The sequence below is a fragment of the Poecilia reticulata genome, chromosome 14, assembly GCF_904066995.2.
Source record: "Poecilia reticulata chromosome 14, P_reticulata-male-v2, whole genome shotgun sequence".
Taxonomy (NCBI): domain Eukaryota; kingdom Metazoa; phylum Chordata; class Actinopteri; order Cyprinodontiformes; family Poeciliidae; genus Poecilia; species Poecilia reticulata.
In genome coordinates this window covers 24,154,829-24,169,142 of record NC_088843.1, presented here as the reverse complement: position 1 = coordinate 24,169,142, position 14,314 = coordinate 24,154,829, and the positions used below count along the sequence as shown (strand labels likewise).

At 37.3% G+C, this 14,314-nt stretch overlaps 1 protein-coding gene across 5 annotated transcripts in view; it reads right to left on the bottom strand.

Moving 5' to 3' along the window:
- arhgef12b (Rho guanine nucleotide exchange factor (GEF) 12b) overlaps nt 1-14,314 on the bottom strand; it is a 47,331-nt gene that overhangs the window by 9,475 nt on the left and 23,542 nt on the right. For all 5 annotated transcript variants that reach the window (XR_535441.3, XM_008428520.3, XM_081615262.1 and 2 more), the window contains 16 exons: nt 13,357-13,455; nt 13,162-13,272; nt 11,301-11,399; nt 11,168-11,210; nt 7,390-7,495; nt 7,175-7,312; nt 7,048-7,080; nt 5,596-5,710; nt 5,381-5,480; nt 5,067-5,282; nt 4,714-4,861; nt 3,460-3,626; nt 1,681-1,827; nt 1,396-1,481; nt 303-428; nt 71-185 (listed from right to left, as the gene is read on the bottom strand). Coding sequence is in view for 4 of the 5 variants with exons in the window: in XM_008428520.3 (XP_008426742.1) it covers nt 71-185; nt 303-428; nt 1,396-1,481; nt 1,681-1,827; nt 3,460-3,626; nt 4,714-4,861; nt 5,067-5,282; nt 5,381-5,480; nt 5,596-5,710; nt 7,048-7,080; nt 7,175-7,312; nt 7,390-7,495; nt 11,168-11,210; nt 11,301-11,399; nt 13,162-13,272; nt 13,357-13,455 (1,849 nt within the window). In the remaining variant the exon portion in view is untranslated. The remainder of the gene's footprint in view (nt 1-70; nt 186-302; nt 429-1,395; nt 1,482-1,680; nt 1,828-3,459; nt 3,627-4,713; nt 4,862-5,066; nt 5,283-5,380; nt 5,481-5,595; nt 5,711-7,047; nt 7,081-7,174; nt 7,313-7,389; nt 7,496-11,167; nt 11,211-11,300; nt 11,400-13,161; nt 13,273-13,356; nt 13,456-14,314) is intronic.

Here is a 14,314-nt window from a genome sequence, read left to right as displayed (position 1 = left end):
ACAGACAAAATAACTTCACAAAGAAAGAACCAAAAAGTTCCCCTATTAGGTATATGTATTATATTCATACCAGTGTATTGTGCAATATTGTCCAGTAGGAGCGGGTACTTTGTCATTCTTTGCATTTCTACAGGAATTATGTCTTTTAGCTGCAGCCTGCGACACAAGCGGTTGCTCTCAGCTTCCTGAAAATCAAATATTGGTAAAAATATCCTTTACAAAATAAATAGAGTAATACTTTCTTTAATCAGAAATAAAGCCAGCATCCAAGGAAACCACTGTGGTGATGATGTTGTGCTGACCTGCATGAATAGGTTGAACCTCTGGTGTTTTTTCTGCCTGGTCTTGATGAGCTCCAGCGCATACGGCTGGTTGCTGCAGAACGTTCCTGTCGCTTTTTTTATCTTCTCCTCTTCCTCCTCGCTGAACTAAAGCACATTTATATTCAAATCATTCAATGCTGCTTCATTTTATGACACAACATACCCTCATTTTTTCATGGGAATCTTAAATGTTTCAACTAAAACTTATGGCAAAAAATAAAGTAGGTCAAAGTTACTTCAATAGAGTTTGACGTAACTGTAAAAAATCTTTTAGATTATTTCCACAACTGAGGTCACTTTTTAAGAAATGAAAGGATGCTTTCTAGACGCTACTTTCCTAAACTTTGTTTCCAGCAAAGTTTAACTGAAATATAAAAAAGACAACCGAATTAAATAAAAACGATTATTAATGGGGAACAACCGTAGTGTGCATTAATAGAACTAACTAAAACATACTGAAAATATAGATATAATATCCTTCGTTTTTGTGTTTATAAATCTATTTTATTATCCTTCTGGCTTTTTCTGGAGCAGAACTAGGACTCACGTCTCACACAAATGAAATTAAAGTCAGATAAAACTTTGAAAACTATACAAAATGTATTAGATTTAATTCCACTTATGGAAAAGGTACAAATCTGATTTTGATTTTTTTTTTTTTTTTAGAAAAAAAAAGTCACATTTACCAGCTGTGTGAACGTAACCTTACTTTCACAAACAAATATTCTGCATATGTTCAGGTATGAAACAGCGCTGTATTTGTTCTGTCTGAACCGAATGGGCTGTACCGAATACAAGTTTCATGTACTGCTACATTCCTAGTATTTACAGTAAATTCTAATTATTGCCAGTTGTCTCTGAAAAAGTTTTAATAAGGCCAGGAAAGTAAAAAATACTACTGAGAAATGATAATGTGAATCATTAGAAAATGTTTTCTAGTTGAAACTAAACAAATTCAAAAATCAAGTTAGGATTTTGTAGTAATATGTATTGTCTGAGATTTCTGCTCATTTTACATAGAAAGCACTCTGAAAATTGAATGGGACTGTGTTTTTTATAGAAAGAGTCTTACCCATGCCAGGAGATCATCTCCAATCTGACCAATCACAGAGGTCTCACTCCTCTTCCTGACGGCGGCCATTTGCTCCGTTATTGAAACTATCAAACAGTGAGAGGAAACCTCATTGTTACTGGTGACATCTTTATCAGCAAGAAATACACAAACTGCACAATACGTGGTCAAGTTTGGTTGTAACAACTGGACTTTGTAAAGGTTTTGAATGTTTCTTAGCAAGCAGAGTTGTTGAATTGAGCCATCCGTCACCAGGAAGCCTCTAATGTAATACAGTGACATTACCATGCAGCTGAATGATTTCCTCCAGGTTAATGAAGATGTGCTTTATGTCATCAGGCGGAAGAATGCCGTGTCTGCTCAGTCTCTGGCAGAAGACGCCGTCCAGCACCCGCAGCTTACGCAGGTGAGCGCGCTCAGTGATGAACAGCTCTAAGAGATGGAGAGATGAACTCAGTCAGGTTTGGAAATAAACATGCTGCATTTCGGATGGTTCAGTATTAGAGATGCACAAATATGAACATTTAGAGTATGAATAGGATGTGGGAGTAAATAAGCAAGTCATCTTCCCACCTGTTTTCAAGCTAAATGCATTTTTGTTTGTGTCTAAATACAGTGTTACTATATAAAACATGAACTGGATAATTCAGATAATCTCTTTACTGCATGTATATTACTGTATATATATATATGTGCACATATATATTTTTTCTTAAGGGGAATAATATGCATTTTGTTTTTTAATATGGTTCAAAATAAAGCAATATATTAAACAAAACTATGAAAATTTAAGCTAATATTGATATATAAATTAATGTTCCTGATATGGCTGACAACCAATATTTAGTAATATTACATATTTTAAGGCTGCAACTAACAATTATTATTAGTAATCGATTATTCTGACGACAAATAAAAAAAGTTAGAATTTTGTGCTAATTTTTTTTATTTAACCACTTAAATAGTTCTTATACAATATTAGAAAGATGCAAATAAACACATAATTTATTTTTTATTAAAATAAGAAAACATATTTTATTGCTTAAAATGCAATAACATGGGCTGCACAGTGGCGCAGTTGGTAGAGCTGTTGTCTTGCAGCAAGAAGGTTCTAGGTTCGATTCCCGGCCCCGGTCTTTCTGCATGGAGTTTGCATGTTCTCCCTGTGCATGCGTGGGTTTTCTCCGGGTACTCCGGTTTCCTCCCACAGTCCAAAAACATGACTGTCAGGTTAATTGGCCTCTCCAAATTGTCCCTAGGTGTGAGTGTGTGTGTGTGTGAGCATGGTTGTTTGTCTCTGTGTGGCCAGGTCGACAGACCGGTGACCTGTCCAGGGTGACCCCGCCTCTCGCCCAGAACGTTAGCTGGAGGCACCAGCACCCCTCCTGACCCCATTAGGGACAAGGGTGTAAAGAAAATGGATGGATGGATGCAATAACATGTGATTCCTAGATCAAGCTTGATCCTTTGTAGCAAAGGAAACACAACATGTGAAACACTCAGTCATTTCTGCTTGACTTAACATCATTGATTATTTTTTGGATTACCTAAGTGGATAACAAAAGGTGCTGAATAGAAAACATTATCTTTATTTTGATTTTTAAAGAACTTGAGCCAGGTGAAGTTAAAAGTGCAACTTGAAGAGTTCTGGGTAGAACATAGACAAAAGATTTTTTTCAATCTTAAAATTTATATATTTTTTGTACAATTCTGGCTCATTTACAGTTCAGAGTGTGTTGTCCTTTCAGCAAATGGCCCTTTTTAGAGTCTGTGTACTCCAGTTAACGATTAATTGAGTACTAAATTAGTTGACTATTACTTCAACAATTAATTCATCACGATTAATCAGATTAATCATTTCACGACTATTTTGTGAAAAAAACTACCACTCTGTAGAAACACAACAGCAACAAGATGGAAATAAACATCTGTTTTTAATAATGGTCCAGTTTTACTTCTGGGAATGAAGCTGATATGTAAAAAAGAAAAACTTACCAACATTGCCTAATTCTGATGTTAATGATGCTTTATTGTGCATCCCTACTGAAAATGCTGTCGCCTCACCGTTGATGACTTCCTGCCGCTGGATCTCTTTTGAAGTGAGACTTGCCAAGACGCCTCGAGGGACGAGTTTCTGCCAGTTCAGAGGGTCCTCCTCACTCTCCACCTCTCCTGCCTGGTCGTCCTCGCTCTGGAAGTCAGCTGAACCCACCGTGGGCTGAATTTCCATCCTGTTGCCAGACAGAAACTATTATAGAAAACTTTACAAAAAGAAAACATTAGCTGATAAAATACTTTAGGGATGCAGCTAATAATTATTATAGTAATTCGATTGATTATTCTGATGACTAATCGGAGAAAAAGATTCGCACATGCTGCAGATGTTTCATTTCAAGCTTGTATTATGCAAAATTAAAAGTATATTAAAAGATGCAAATGAACCAATACTTCAATTATTTTTCTAAATAAGAAAATAAACATTTTATTGCCTAAAATACATCAACATAGCATTCCTTTAACACTTGATTATTTGTAGCAAAGTGTGCATCTGCAGCTAAAAAAAATTCTAACATCAGTTTCCAACTGGTTAATTTTGCATAAACCGATTAATACTTTAATAGTAAAAAGTGCTTAATAGAAGAATTTTTTACAGAATCTGAACCAAGTGAAGCTAAAACGTCCTCTTGAGGAATTCTGGTTGAACATATTTACAGACAAAGAAGGTTTTAATAAATTAAGCCAAATCACTTAAAAAAACCTTGCTGTTTTTGGCAACAAGTTAATGTTTTTTTGTGTCTGGAAAATTATCCGTTTCAAAAAACCCCAAATTATCAAGTCACACTGTGCCGTTACCTAGCAACTCATGTTTGGTCAGTGGCTGCTGGAAAAGACAAGTATTTTGTCCAGAAACCACTTGGTGCATTATTGTTGGCTGTGTGGGAGGCTCCACTAATGCTTTTCAAAGATGTATGGTTGTACAACTGCGCATCTGTTAGCAGTCATTTTCATGTGAGTGCAAACACAGCCCTAAAACAGCTCACTGTGAAAGGAGCTCACAATGAAAAACCAGAACAGAGCAAACACTAATTTTATTATCTAAGATTGATTTTGGCAAAAAAATATGTAATGAACATGTTTTATATAGTCATTATCTGTTCAAGGAAGCATGATAGGTCACTTTTAAAGTAATAATATTCAAAACTTTCCTTAAAGGTGTAATAAACATTGTCAACTTTGTCTTAGGTTCACAGGAATACATGTTACCAAAAGACCTGCTGCATGTCTCATCTATTAAAGGCTGCTCAGGGGAAAACTTACCTGAAGGCATCCTGGTCGTCCTCTCGGTGGTCAAGACTGGACGGGCTGAAGTCAAACTGAGTGCTGATTGGACTAGAGAGGCCGTCCTGGTGTTCTCCTGCCTGCAGGCCGTCACTGAGTCTCGACTGGATGCAAAATGGAGAGACACCTGCATGGAAAAGAAAAAATAAATAAAAACCATATGGTGCAGAATGGATTTGTAGCTTCTGTTTTATTAAATAATATCACAGTTTTTTATTAACCAGAGAACATTAACTTTAGCATTGATTTAACTGCTGCTGTAATCTTCTGTAACTCAGAAAATTACAAGTTTTCTTAAACCTGCAAATGAACAAGAAGCAGATAAATCTTACTGGAGTCTGTTTCTTGTCCAGTCGAGTCGGCGGAGCTGGGACCCAGGGAGGCGACAGAGATGGTGGACTGGGTGCTGGTGTCCGACCCCTGGCTGAGCTGATTCGCTCGGCTGCGTCCAGGGTTCGAGGCAGGATGGTCGGCTGGTTCAGGGATAACAAAGGCCGGCTGAGAGAACTTTGGAGAGCGCTGCTTATTGAGCTCCACAGACTTAACCACTGCACAGAGACAACACATGCAAACAGGTAGAACTGCAGTATGTTTGTATATATTAATAATTACAGTTAATGAGACCAATAAAAAAGTTTTTCCTTACCCAAAGTGGAGTCCACTCTGCTCAAACGTCGAGGAGGAACAAGGAGGTTGGGAAACCGAGGCTTCTTCCAATCACCATCTTTTTCAGGTTTGCTTCCTCTCTATGTGCAAAACAATAAAGAAAAATAAAGATCTGATTATAAGACCGCTGAATGAAAAGGTGAATTCACTTTCTTCACTGAATCAGTGAAAATTATGAGAATAAGGATGCTGTACCTTAATCTTAGGCAGGAAGGTGATGCGTGCACGTTTTTGTTCAAGGCCGCGAGGCTCCTTCACTTTCACCCCAAGATGCTTCATGTAGGTCAGAATCACATACTGCATAGCTTGGCTGCACAAATCAGACAGAAAACACAATGTTAGGTAATATACGGAAATCAAATACTGTGAAAAAAATATTTGTATCCTTAAATACTGTTTTTACTGTTTTGACACTTAAATGTTTCAAATCATCAAAGATAAGCAGAGTAACTACAAAGCCCTGTTTTCAAAGTTTATGGAATTAGGTTTTTATCAGAAATCAAGGAAAACGCACACATTTATTTGATTCTTGCTTTATAGCGCAGGTTGTTTTTCTGTTAGTAGGGTCCAAAAAAACATATGACTAGAAGCTCAAATGTCTAAAACTTAATTTCATGTTAAAAAACACATTAAATAACCATAGAAAAGACCAAAAAATAAAATGGCCCAGTTTTTTAATATCCCTAGTCACATAATTCTGTGACTGTCATAGCTGTAATGTGACTGTAGAGACTGCTGTTTCTTCTGCAGAAAAAGATAGAAAGACAGACAGAATGGTAGAGCAAGGGATAAAACAAATGATAGAAGGAACGAACTATATAACAAACAATCAAACACTGGCAGAACTAATGAACAAACAACAGAAAGAGCAAACAGATAGAAAAAAAACAATGACAGAAAGAACAAATGATGGATAGTGGAAAAAAGTGGGACTCTTTAAGCCTTTAAGAACCTCCTACTCTTTCCCCATTCACAACTTCATCACTACAATGCTTGTCCATAATCCCACAGCTGTTCTTAAGAACTCACCAAACTTGGAGTTCCACCAAGTGTTAGCTAATTGCTGCTGCCACTAGTCTGAAGGAGCTGAGTGTGGGAGTAATGGTCTGCGAGGCAGAAGCCTCGCTACAGACTGCAGGTCTTATGGGAATCTTTGTGTAAATAGGTAGCACTTTGCGAGAGCAAGCACTTAGGCACCCCAGAATGGTTGCCATGGAGATTAAAGGATTTCTCAAACATACGGGAAAGAATCAAGGCAACATTCCAGATACGTTTTTGATGAGGGAATAACCTTATAGCTAAAAATACTTCATTTTACATAATAGCCCTCATTAAAAACTATTGTTTTCTGTTAACTCAGATTATTTGTGTAATATTGAAATATTAAATATACTGAAACATTTTTCTTCTGCAGCAATATTTAGCTGGAATTAAAAGTGCTTCTGCACAGCACTGTAGACCAATATTTACAGGTAACACACAAGTATTTATAAACAGGCATTTCATGCATAACCAGATAAAATTTGCAGCGTCTCAATTAGAAATGAAAAAGCAGAACAGAAACTAAGATACTTTGCAAAAACAGATTTATCTGACTGCCCAGCAGCTGACTAATGATGCATGAAAAGAAAAAGTCCCTGATCTCACCACTTCTCCTCCTCTGAGGCTTGAGTCGTCGGCCTGCAACACACACGCACACACACACACACACATACACATTAACGTCTGAGGATAAATGAGTGCTTTTTTATAGAGTTTGCACTCAGACACTCACAGGATATCCTCGATTTTGGCGAGGATGTGTTCTGCACAGGCGCATTCCTTCTCCAGCGCCGGCTGGTCCTTCCCCCGCTCCAAGTCCAGTTTGGACAGCTCGTCTTCAGCCAGGGTCAGACCCATGCTGCGCTTCTGTCTGCAGCGCAAAGACCACCGGTTTAACTCCTTCTGTGTCTCTGAGGGAAACCTTTCCATTTCTCCTGCGGATGTTACCTGAAGTCCTCCAGGTTCTTGAGCAGGTCTGACAGAAGAGAGTCTTGTAACACCTGAGTGTATTGTTTACACAGATCCTCTGGGATCAGCTCCAGCCGTCGCTTCTCTGAAACACAAACAACCAACAAGAACCATCAACAGTCACATCAGTCAGGTTCTTTCACAGAAAGAACTGGTGAGGTTAGAACGTTTAATAAAATTTTGGGGAAGAAAATGCACGCATCCATTAGGGAGGCAACATACTTAATCAAATATTATGTAAAAGTCAAATTTTGCACATTTTTGTACTTTCGTTTTGAACTCCACTTCTTCTAAAAATATCCAAAGCTTTTTAAAAAAAAAAAAACACCACCCAGCCATTTTTTGGCAATAAGTTAATGTTTTGAAGTGAATGTTTTGCACTGTCACATAGCAAAACAAGTCCAGCCCCATTAACTAAGTAAGTAAGTAAGTAAGCTTTATTTCTATAGCACTTTTCACAGACCAGGATCACAAAGTGCTGCACAAAGTATAAAAAATAAAACAAATTAAAAACAACATACAAACAATAAAACACAGTAGTACACTAAAAAGCAAGATTAAAAAAGTGGGTCTTAAGTTGTTTCCTGAAAGTGTCTATGCAATGTAGAGATCGAATGGTGCAAGGTAGCTCATTCCATAGGCGGGGCGCCACAGCTTTAAAAGATCTGTCTCCACGAGTCTTAAAAAAGGTCAGAGGAACCGTCAACAAGTTCAGATTCGACGACCTGAGGCTCCTAGTTGAAACATAAGGCTGTATGAGGTTCTTAATGTAGACTGGCGTCTGTCCATGAAGAGCTCTAAAAGTCAGTACCAGGATTTTATAGTGCATCCTGTAAGATACAGGCAGCCAGTGCAAGCTTTTGAGGATGGGAGTAATATGTTCCCTCCTGTGGGTGCAGGTGAGCAGGCGTGCAGCAGAGTTTTGTACTACCTGCAGACGCATTAACTCCCTCTTATTAAGACATGTAAAAAGACTGTTACAATAATCCAGTCTAGATGAGACAAATGCATGAATAATCATCTCAAGCTCACCATAAGTCACCATTTCACGAAGTTTTGAAATGTTCCGAATTTGGAAAAAACAATTCCTAACAAGCTGATTTATGTGCCGCTCCATAGACATTGCTCCATCCATGAAGACACCCAAGTTGCGCAAGTTGCTTTTAACTGTGCAGCTCAAGTTTCCAAGGTGCTGCTTAATTCCAGGCACAGCACTGTCAGGAGCAACAATCAAGGTCTCAGTCTTATTGGAGTTCAATAATAGGCTGTTTTCAGTGAACCATTTTGTCACTTCGGCCAAGCAACTAGTGAGAGCGCAAAGTTTATGCGGCTCACTAGGCTTGAAAGAGCAGTACAATTGAAGATCATCGGCATAGAGATGATAGGACACCTCACTAAACTTCTGAATGACCCTGCTTAAAGGAAGTAGGTACAGCAGGAACAAAACAGGTCCCAAGACCGATCCTTGCGGCACACCCCACAAAAGCCCTGCAGAATCAGACACTACATTTCCCACTGACACACTAAAAGTTCTACCAACCAGGTAAGAGGTGAACCATTTCAAAACGCAACCCGACATTCCAACCAAATGTTGGAGCCTATTTATCAGGATGCCATGGTCCACTGTGTCAAACGCCGATGACAGATCCAATAAAACCAGCACAGAACATTTACCGGTGTCCGCTGCTATCATAATATCACTAAACACCTTCAACAGGGCTGTTTCAGTAGAGTGAAACTCACGGTACCCTGATTGAAAAGTGTCATAAATGTTATTTGCCTGCAAAAATGATCTAAGTTGGATGCAGACCACCTTTTCCAGGACTTTGGCCAAGAAAGGGATCTTGGATATTGGCCGGAAATTCTTGAGTTCAAAAGAGTCCAGTCCCGGTTTCTTTAACTGTGGCTCCACAATGGCATGTTTAAAAAGACGGGGAAACACACCGCTAAGCAAAGACATGTTAAACATTTCTGTAATATAGGGCCCAATGGAATCAAAAACCCTCATAAACAGTTTAAAAGGGAGAACATCTAAAGTACCAGAAGACGGTTTCATTTTTTTGATGATGGTTAAGATGTCTTCCACAGTGACGGGCTCAAATGAGGTCCAGCTCTGAGTGGGAGGTTCAAAATGCTGTAAACTATGGCAAGGCGGCAAGCTGTCCTTTATTACTTTGACCTTATCAATAAAGAAATCCAGGAACTCATCACAGCTAATTGTTGAATTATAAAGATTTACAGCAACAGGTGACACAAGAGAGCTGATAGTATCGAAGAGCACTTTAGGATTTCTTTTATTTGAGGCAATTAGACATTTAAAATAACTTGCCCTGGCCTCCTCAATCCTCCTATTTATGGACAATATTAAGTCCTTTAAATGCAGCCTGTGGACCTCCAATTTAGTAGATTTCCATAAACGTTCAGTCTGGCGGCATGTTCTCCTCAGAGACCTAATTTCATCATTTATCCATGGGCAGAGACTTTTCTGTAGTGCCTTCCTAGCCTTAACTGGCGCTACTTGATCCAAAATATCAGCACATTGGCTATTAAAAGCATTCACAAAACAGTCAGTTTCAGTGAGATTATTAAGAAGTAAAGGATCAAACTTATCACAGAAAAGCATGGCTGTCGCCTCCGTGATGAGGCGACAGCCATGCTCCGTGACTAGTAACACAAGCTGAGCTACAGTATGTTTGGTCAGCTGTTTTTACAGATGTATGTGCTGTACAATGGCTGCTGGAAAAGACAAGTGTTTAATTGTTGACTTGCCATACAGAAACCACTTACTGCATTCTTGTGTGTTGTGCAGGAGGCTCCACTTCTGCTTTTCTAAGATGTACAACTGTATAATTAAGCATCTGTTGCAGGAATTCTCACGAGAGAGTGTAAATGTTGAGCTGGGGTATGGTAAGTAGGAACTTGGATTTAATGTGACAAGATGCCCTAAAACAGCTCATTCTGAAACGAGCTCAACATAAGCAGAACTGAGGAGACTCAAATCTCATTGTCTAAGAATGATTTTCTGCTAAAAAAATGTAATAAACATGTTTTGTGTAGCCCATAGATCTACCTTAACCTGTTCAAGGAAGCATCATATGTCTCCTTTAAATTCCCAAAAGTTAATTTATGATTTACCATGGGGGGAATTACAAACATTCCAGTTTTTTGCAATTCTGCAATCACACAAATAAATGCAAAAATCAACAGAGCCACACAGTTTTCTTCACTAATGGATAATTTTGATATTATTGCAAATTTTCCACAAAAATGATCAAAAACATTGGATTGAAGTGACAGCTAACTCCCACCTGCAGGAGGCAGTATTAATTACTTCTACTACACTGCTGCCTCAGCCCTATTTGATGTAACTTATAGTCTGTGATTGTAACGGAAAGTGACCCATTTAAGTTCTTTAAAAATGTCTGTCTGCTTGTTATTTTCTCATCTTTTTTCTTCTATAAGTAGATTTTGGAAGAGGTTTTAATGAGTAAAAAATATTGCAAATATTTCTAAAGTAGAACCACAAAAACAGTGATTTTGATTGCAAAACAATCACAAAAAAAGCCTGGAAGGACTTGCATTTTGTAATTACTCAGCTGATTTTTCTTTTATACAGAGGAATCCATATTCATGGGGTTACCACAGCCGCCAGTGAATACCTAAAATCCAAGAATACCTAAAACTCTAAAAAAGGCTTATATAGTTTAAACATCAGATATTCTTTAATATGCGTTATATTAATGTTTGGTTCCCTTACCTAATTCTGCTGCTATTGTTTCAGGAACTGGTACTTTTAGATTCTGGAAAAGACAAAAATGTAAATGAGTAAGAATTATGTCAACAAACCAGAGAATTAAAATAGAAAAAAGGAGAACAGAGATTAAACTTACTGCTGTTCTATCTAAGAAGAGGGAGTGGAACTCCATAAAGAAGCGTCGACTCTCCTTGGAGCTGGTTTGTTTGTGCATTTCTGCGTAGAGATAACAAAGCTGACGGGGAAGAAAACACTGCATGAGTTTTAATTTATTCCACTTTCCAGCCTCAATTAAAAAAAAACACATTCTGTTGTCAGGAAACAGCATTTCTCCATTAATTATGGTCTCCCACAAGGCTTTATATACGGTACACTTACTTTTATAGGAAAATTTTAGTTCTTTAAATATCTCTGTTTAATTTGTCAAACCGGATTTTGTTTTCCAATAATAAACCCTGGAATTTAAAAGGTGCAATTCACACATTAATCTGAACAGCAGGCCATATTTCTAGATTCTACCAGAAAAACACATTTCCTGTGTTCAGGAAATGTTTTAATGTTGACAATTTGTTATTTCAATTTAAATTTAAAATGCCATCAGGTTGTTATTTTTACTCAGGATTTGGTTACATTATGTGCATCTCTTTATGTTTAAGCATCACAAAGTCATGCTGCACACACAATACTTTTAAAAATGTTTTCCATTAGTTATGGAGACCCAAGATGATACATATGGATATCAAAAAATATGATAATCATTGAAATTATTTAGTCACACAAATTACACATAATTATTAAGGCATTTCTGTAATCATTTTCCATTCATGGTGCTATATTCAAACTGCCACATGATTGGTCAAATCCCTCAGCAGTTTACTTGCAAACCAATCACCTTGTAAAAATCAGTGTTAGACCCGCCCATTTTAAAAGGTTAGGATGACAGAAACTCATAATATTCTGCAACACAGTTTTATAAAATTATGATATTAATAATATTCTATCCATCCATCCATTTTCTGTACACCCTTGTCCCTAGTGGAGTTGGAAGGGGTGCTGGTGCCTATCTCCAGCTAACGTTTTGGGCGAGAGGCGGGGTCACCCTGGACAGGTTGTCAGTCTGTCGCAGGGCAACACAGAGACAGACAGGACACACAACCATGCACACACACCGAGGGAGAATTTAGAGAGACCAATTAACCTGACAGTCATGTTTTCGGACTGTGGGAGGAAACCGGAGTACCCAGAGAGAGAACCCATGCATGCACTGGGAGTACATGCTAACTCCATGCAGAAAGACCCCGGGCTGGGAATCAAACCCAGAACCTTCTTCCTGCAAGGCAACAGCTCTACCAACTGCTCCACTGTGCAGCCCATTAATAATATTAATAAATAGATTAAAATTATTACATAAAAAAATGACAATATATATCTACATAAGACTTTGATGTTCAGTGAAGATAAATTTAGATCTTTTTTTCACATTTACTTAAGTATTTAACAAATTGATTACTTGTTGAGTATTATTGATCTACTATGCACAGTGTGTATTTTTAGTCTTATTAAATTATCACATATATTCATATATGAACTTATTTAGTCATTTATTGATAATCAGCATATGGATGGAAACTTAAAAGTTTACAAACAAACATTGCAAATTATTCATCAAGTACCTTGAAAGGTCTTTGATAAATAATACAAGATATTCAATATAAAACACCAAGAAGCTACAGAGAATTAACATAATCATTTCTCTTTCCTTTTCATTTCAGAAAGGCTTTGAGAAATTAAAAGTTTAAGGTTTTGAAATTTGTTGGCATGTAGAAAATCGAAAAGTTTTTCTAAATCATACATTTGTCGGATGAATTACCATTTAATGTTCTATCTCTGTATGCTTTAATTTTATAATCAATTATTAACATTATCGTCAATGTTCTGAGCAAATAACTGCACTGTCAAATAATAGGTAAGGCAGTGATCTGTGTTAATGAACGTACCAGAGGAGCAGCCTCGAACTGGGACACCACATGATGGAGGAAGACAGCCAGATGAGCCGGTCGAGACTTAAGCAAGTCAATACTCTGAAAACAGCTGCACTCGCCGTTAATCTGAGGACAGAAATATGTTCATCAGATAAGCATCATGTGGTTCATTTTTCTGTGAAAAGTAAAAACAGGTTGTTAAAACTTTACCTGTTCTTGTTGATAGTCAAAGTAGTCGTCCTCCGCTCCGATTATCTGGGGGTTTAGGGTGTATGGAGGGCTTGCCACAGAAGAATGAGGACTGGAGTCCTAATTGACAGATTCAAGAAGAAATGCTGGGTTAAATATTGTAAACACACACAAAAAAAGCAAATCATTCAAAAACAATGGGCACAAGAAGGTTGCATTATACCACAACTTAAAGGTTTCTTTGTGGAATTTGTAGGTTACTTTCCACAACTTTTTTCTGAATATTGTTGGTCACTCACTTTCTGAAAAACAGTGGTAACTTTCCAACAATTTCATGGAACTTGAAAATGCATCCATTGATCTTACAGGTTACTCTCATCAAACTGCAAGTTTTTGATCTTGAACCAGTTTTAATTCTAGAAAGGCCAGGTACATGGTTCTATTTCTGGAACTTACGACAACAGTTGTTTTTCTCCTAGCAGTTTACTTACATTTCACATTCCCTGGTATTATAAATTACTTTCCAGTGCACTCACAGAATTTGAAGGACACTTTCTAAACTAACAGATTGTAGTTACTTTCTCATAAATTACAAGACACTATCCAGAATTTATGCTGAACGTGCAAGTTACATTTTGGCCTTAAATATTAGATCTTAGTTACTTTCCTTTAACTAACAAGTTACTTTCCAGAACTGCACACACATTATATTCCAGGACATTTGCATAACTTGCAAGTTACATTCTGAACTAAAATGTTACATTCTACTTATGTTCTTATAATTTACAAATTACTTTCCAGAACTTCATGGTTATATTCCAGAATGTTCACTCGATTTGTAAATTACATTCTGAACTTATACATTACATCCTATTTACTTACTAATGATTTAAAAGTAACATTACAGAACGTTCGCTAATCTTGCAAATTGTGTTTTGAACTTCATGGTTACATCCTAGTTCCTTTCACATAACTTAGA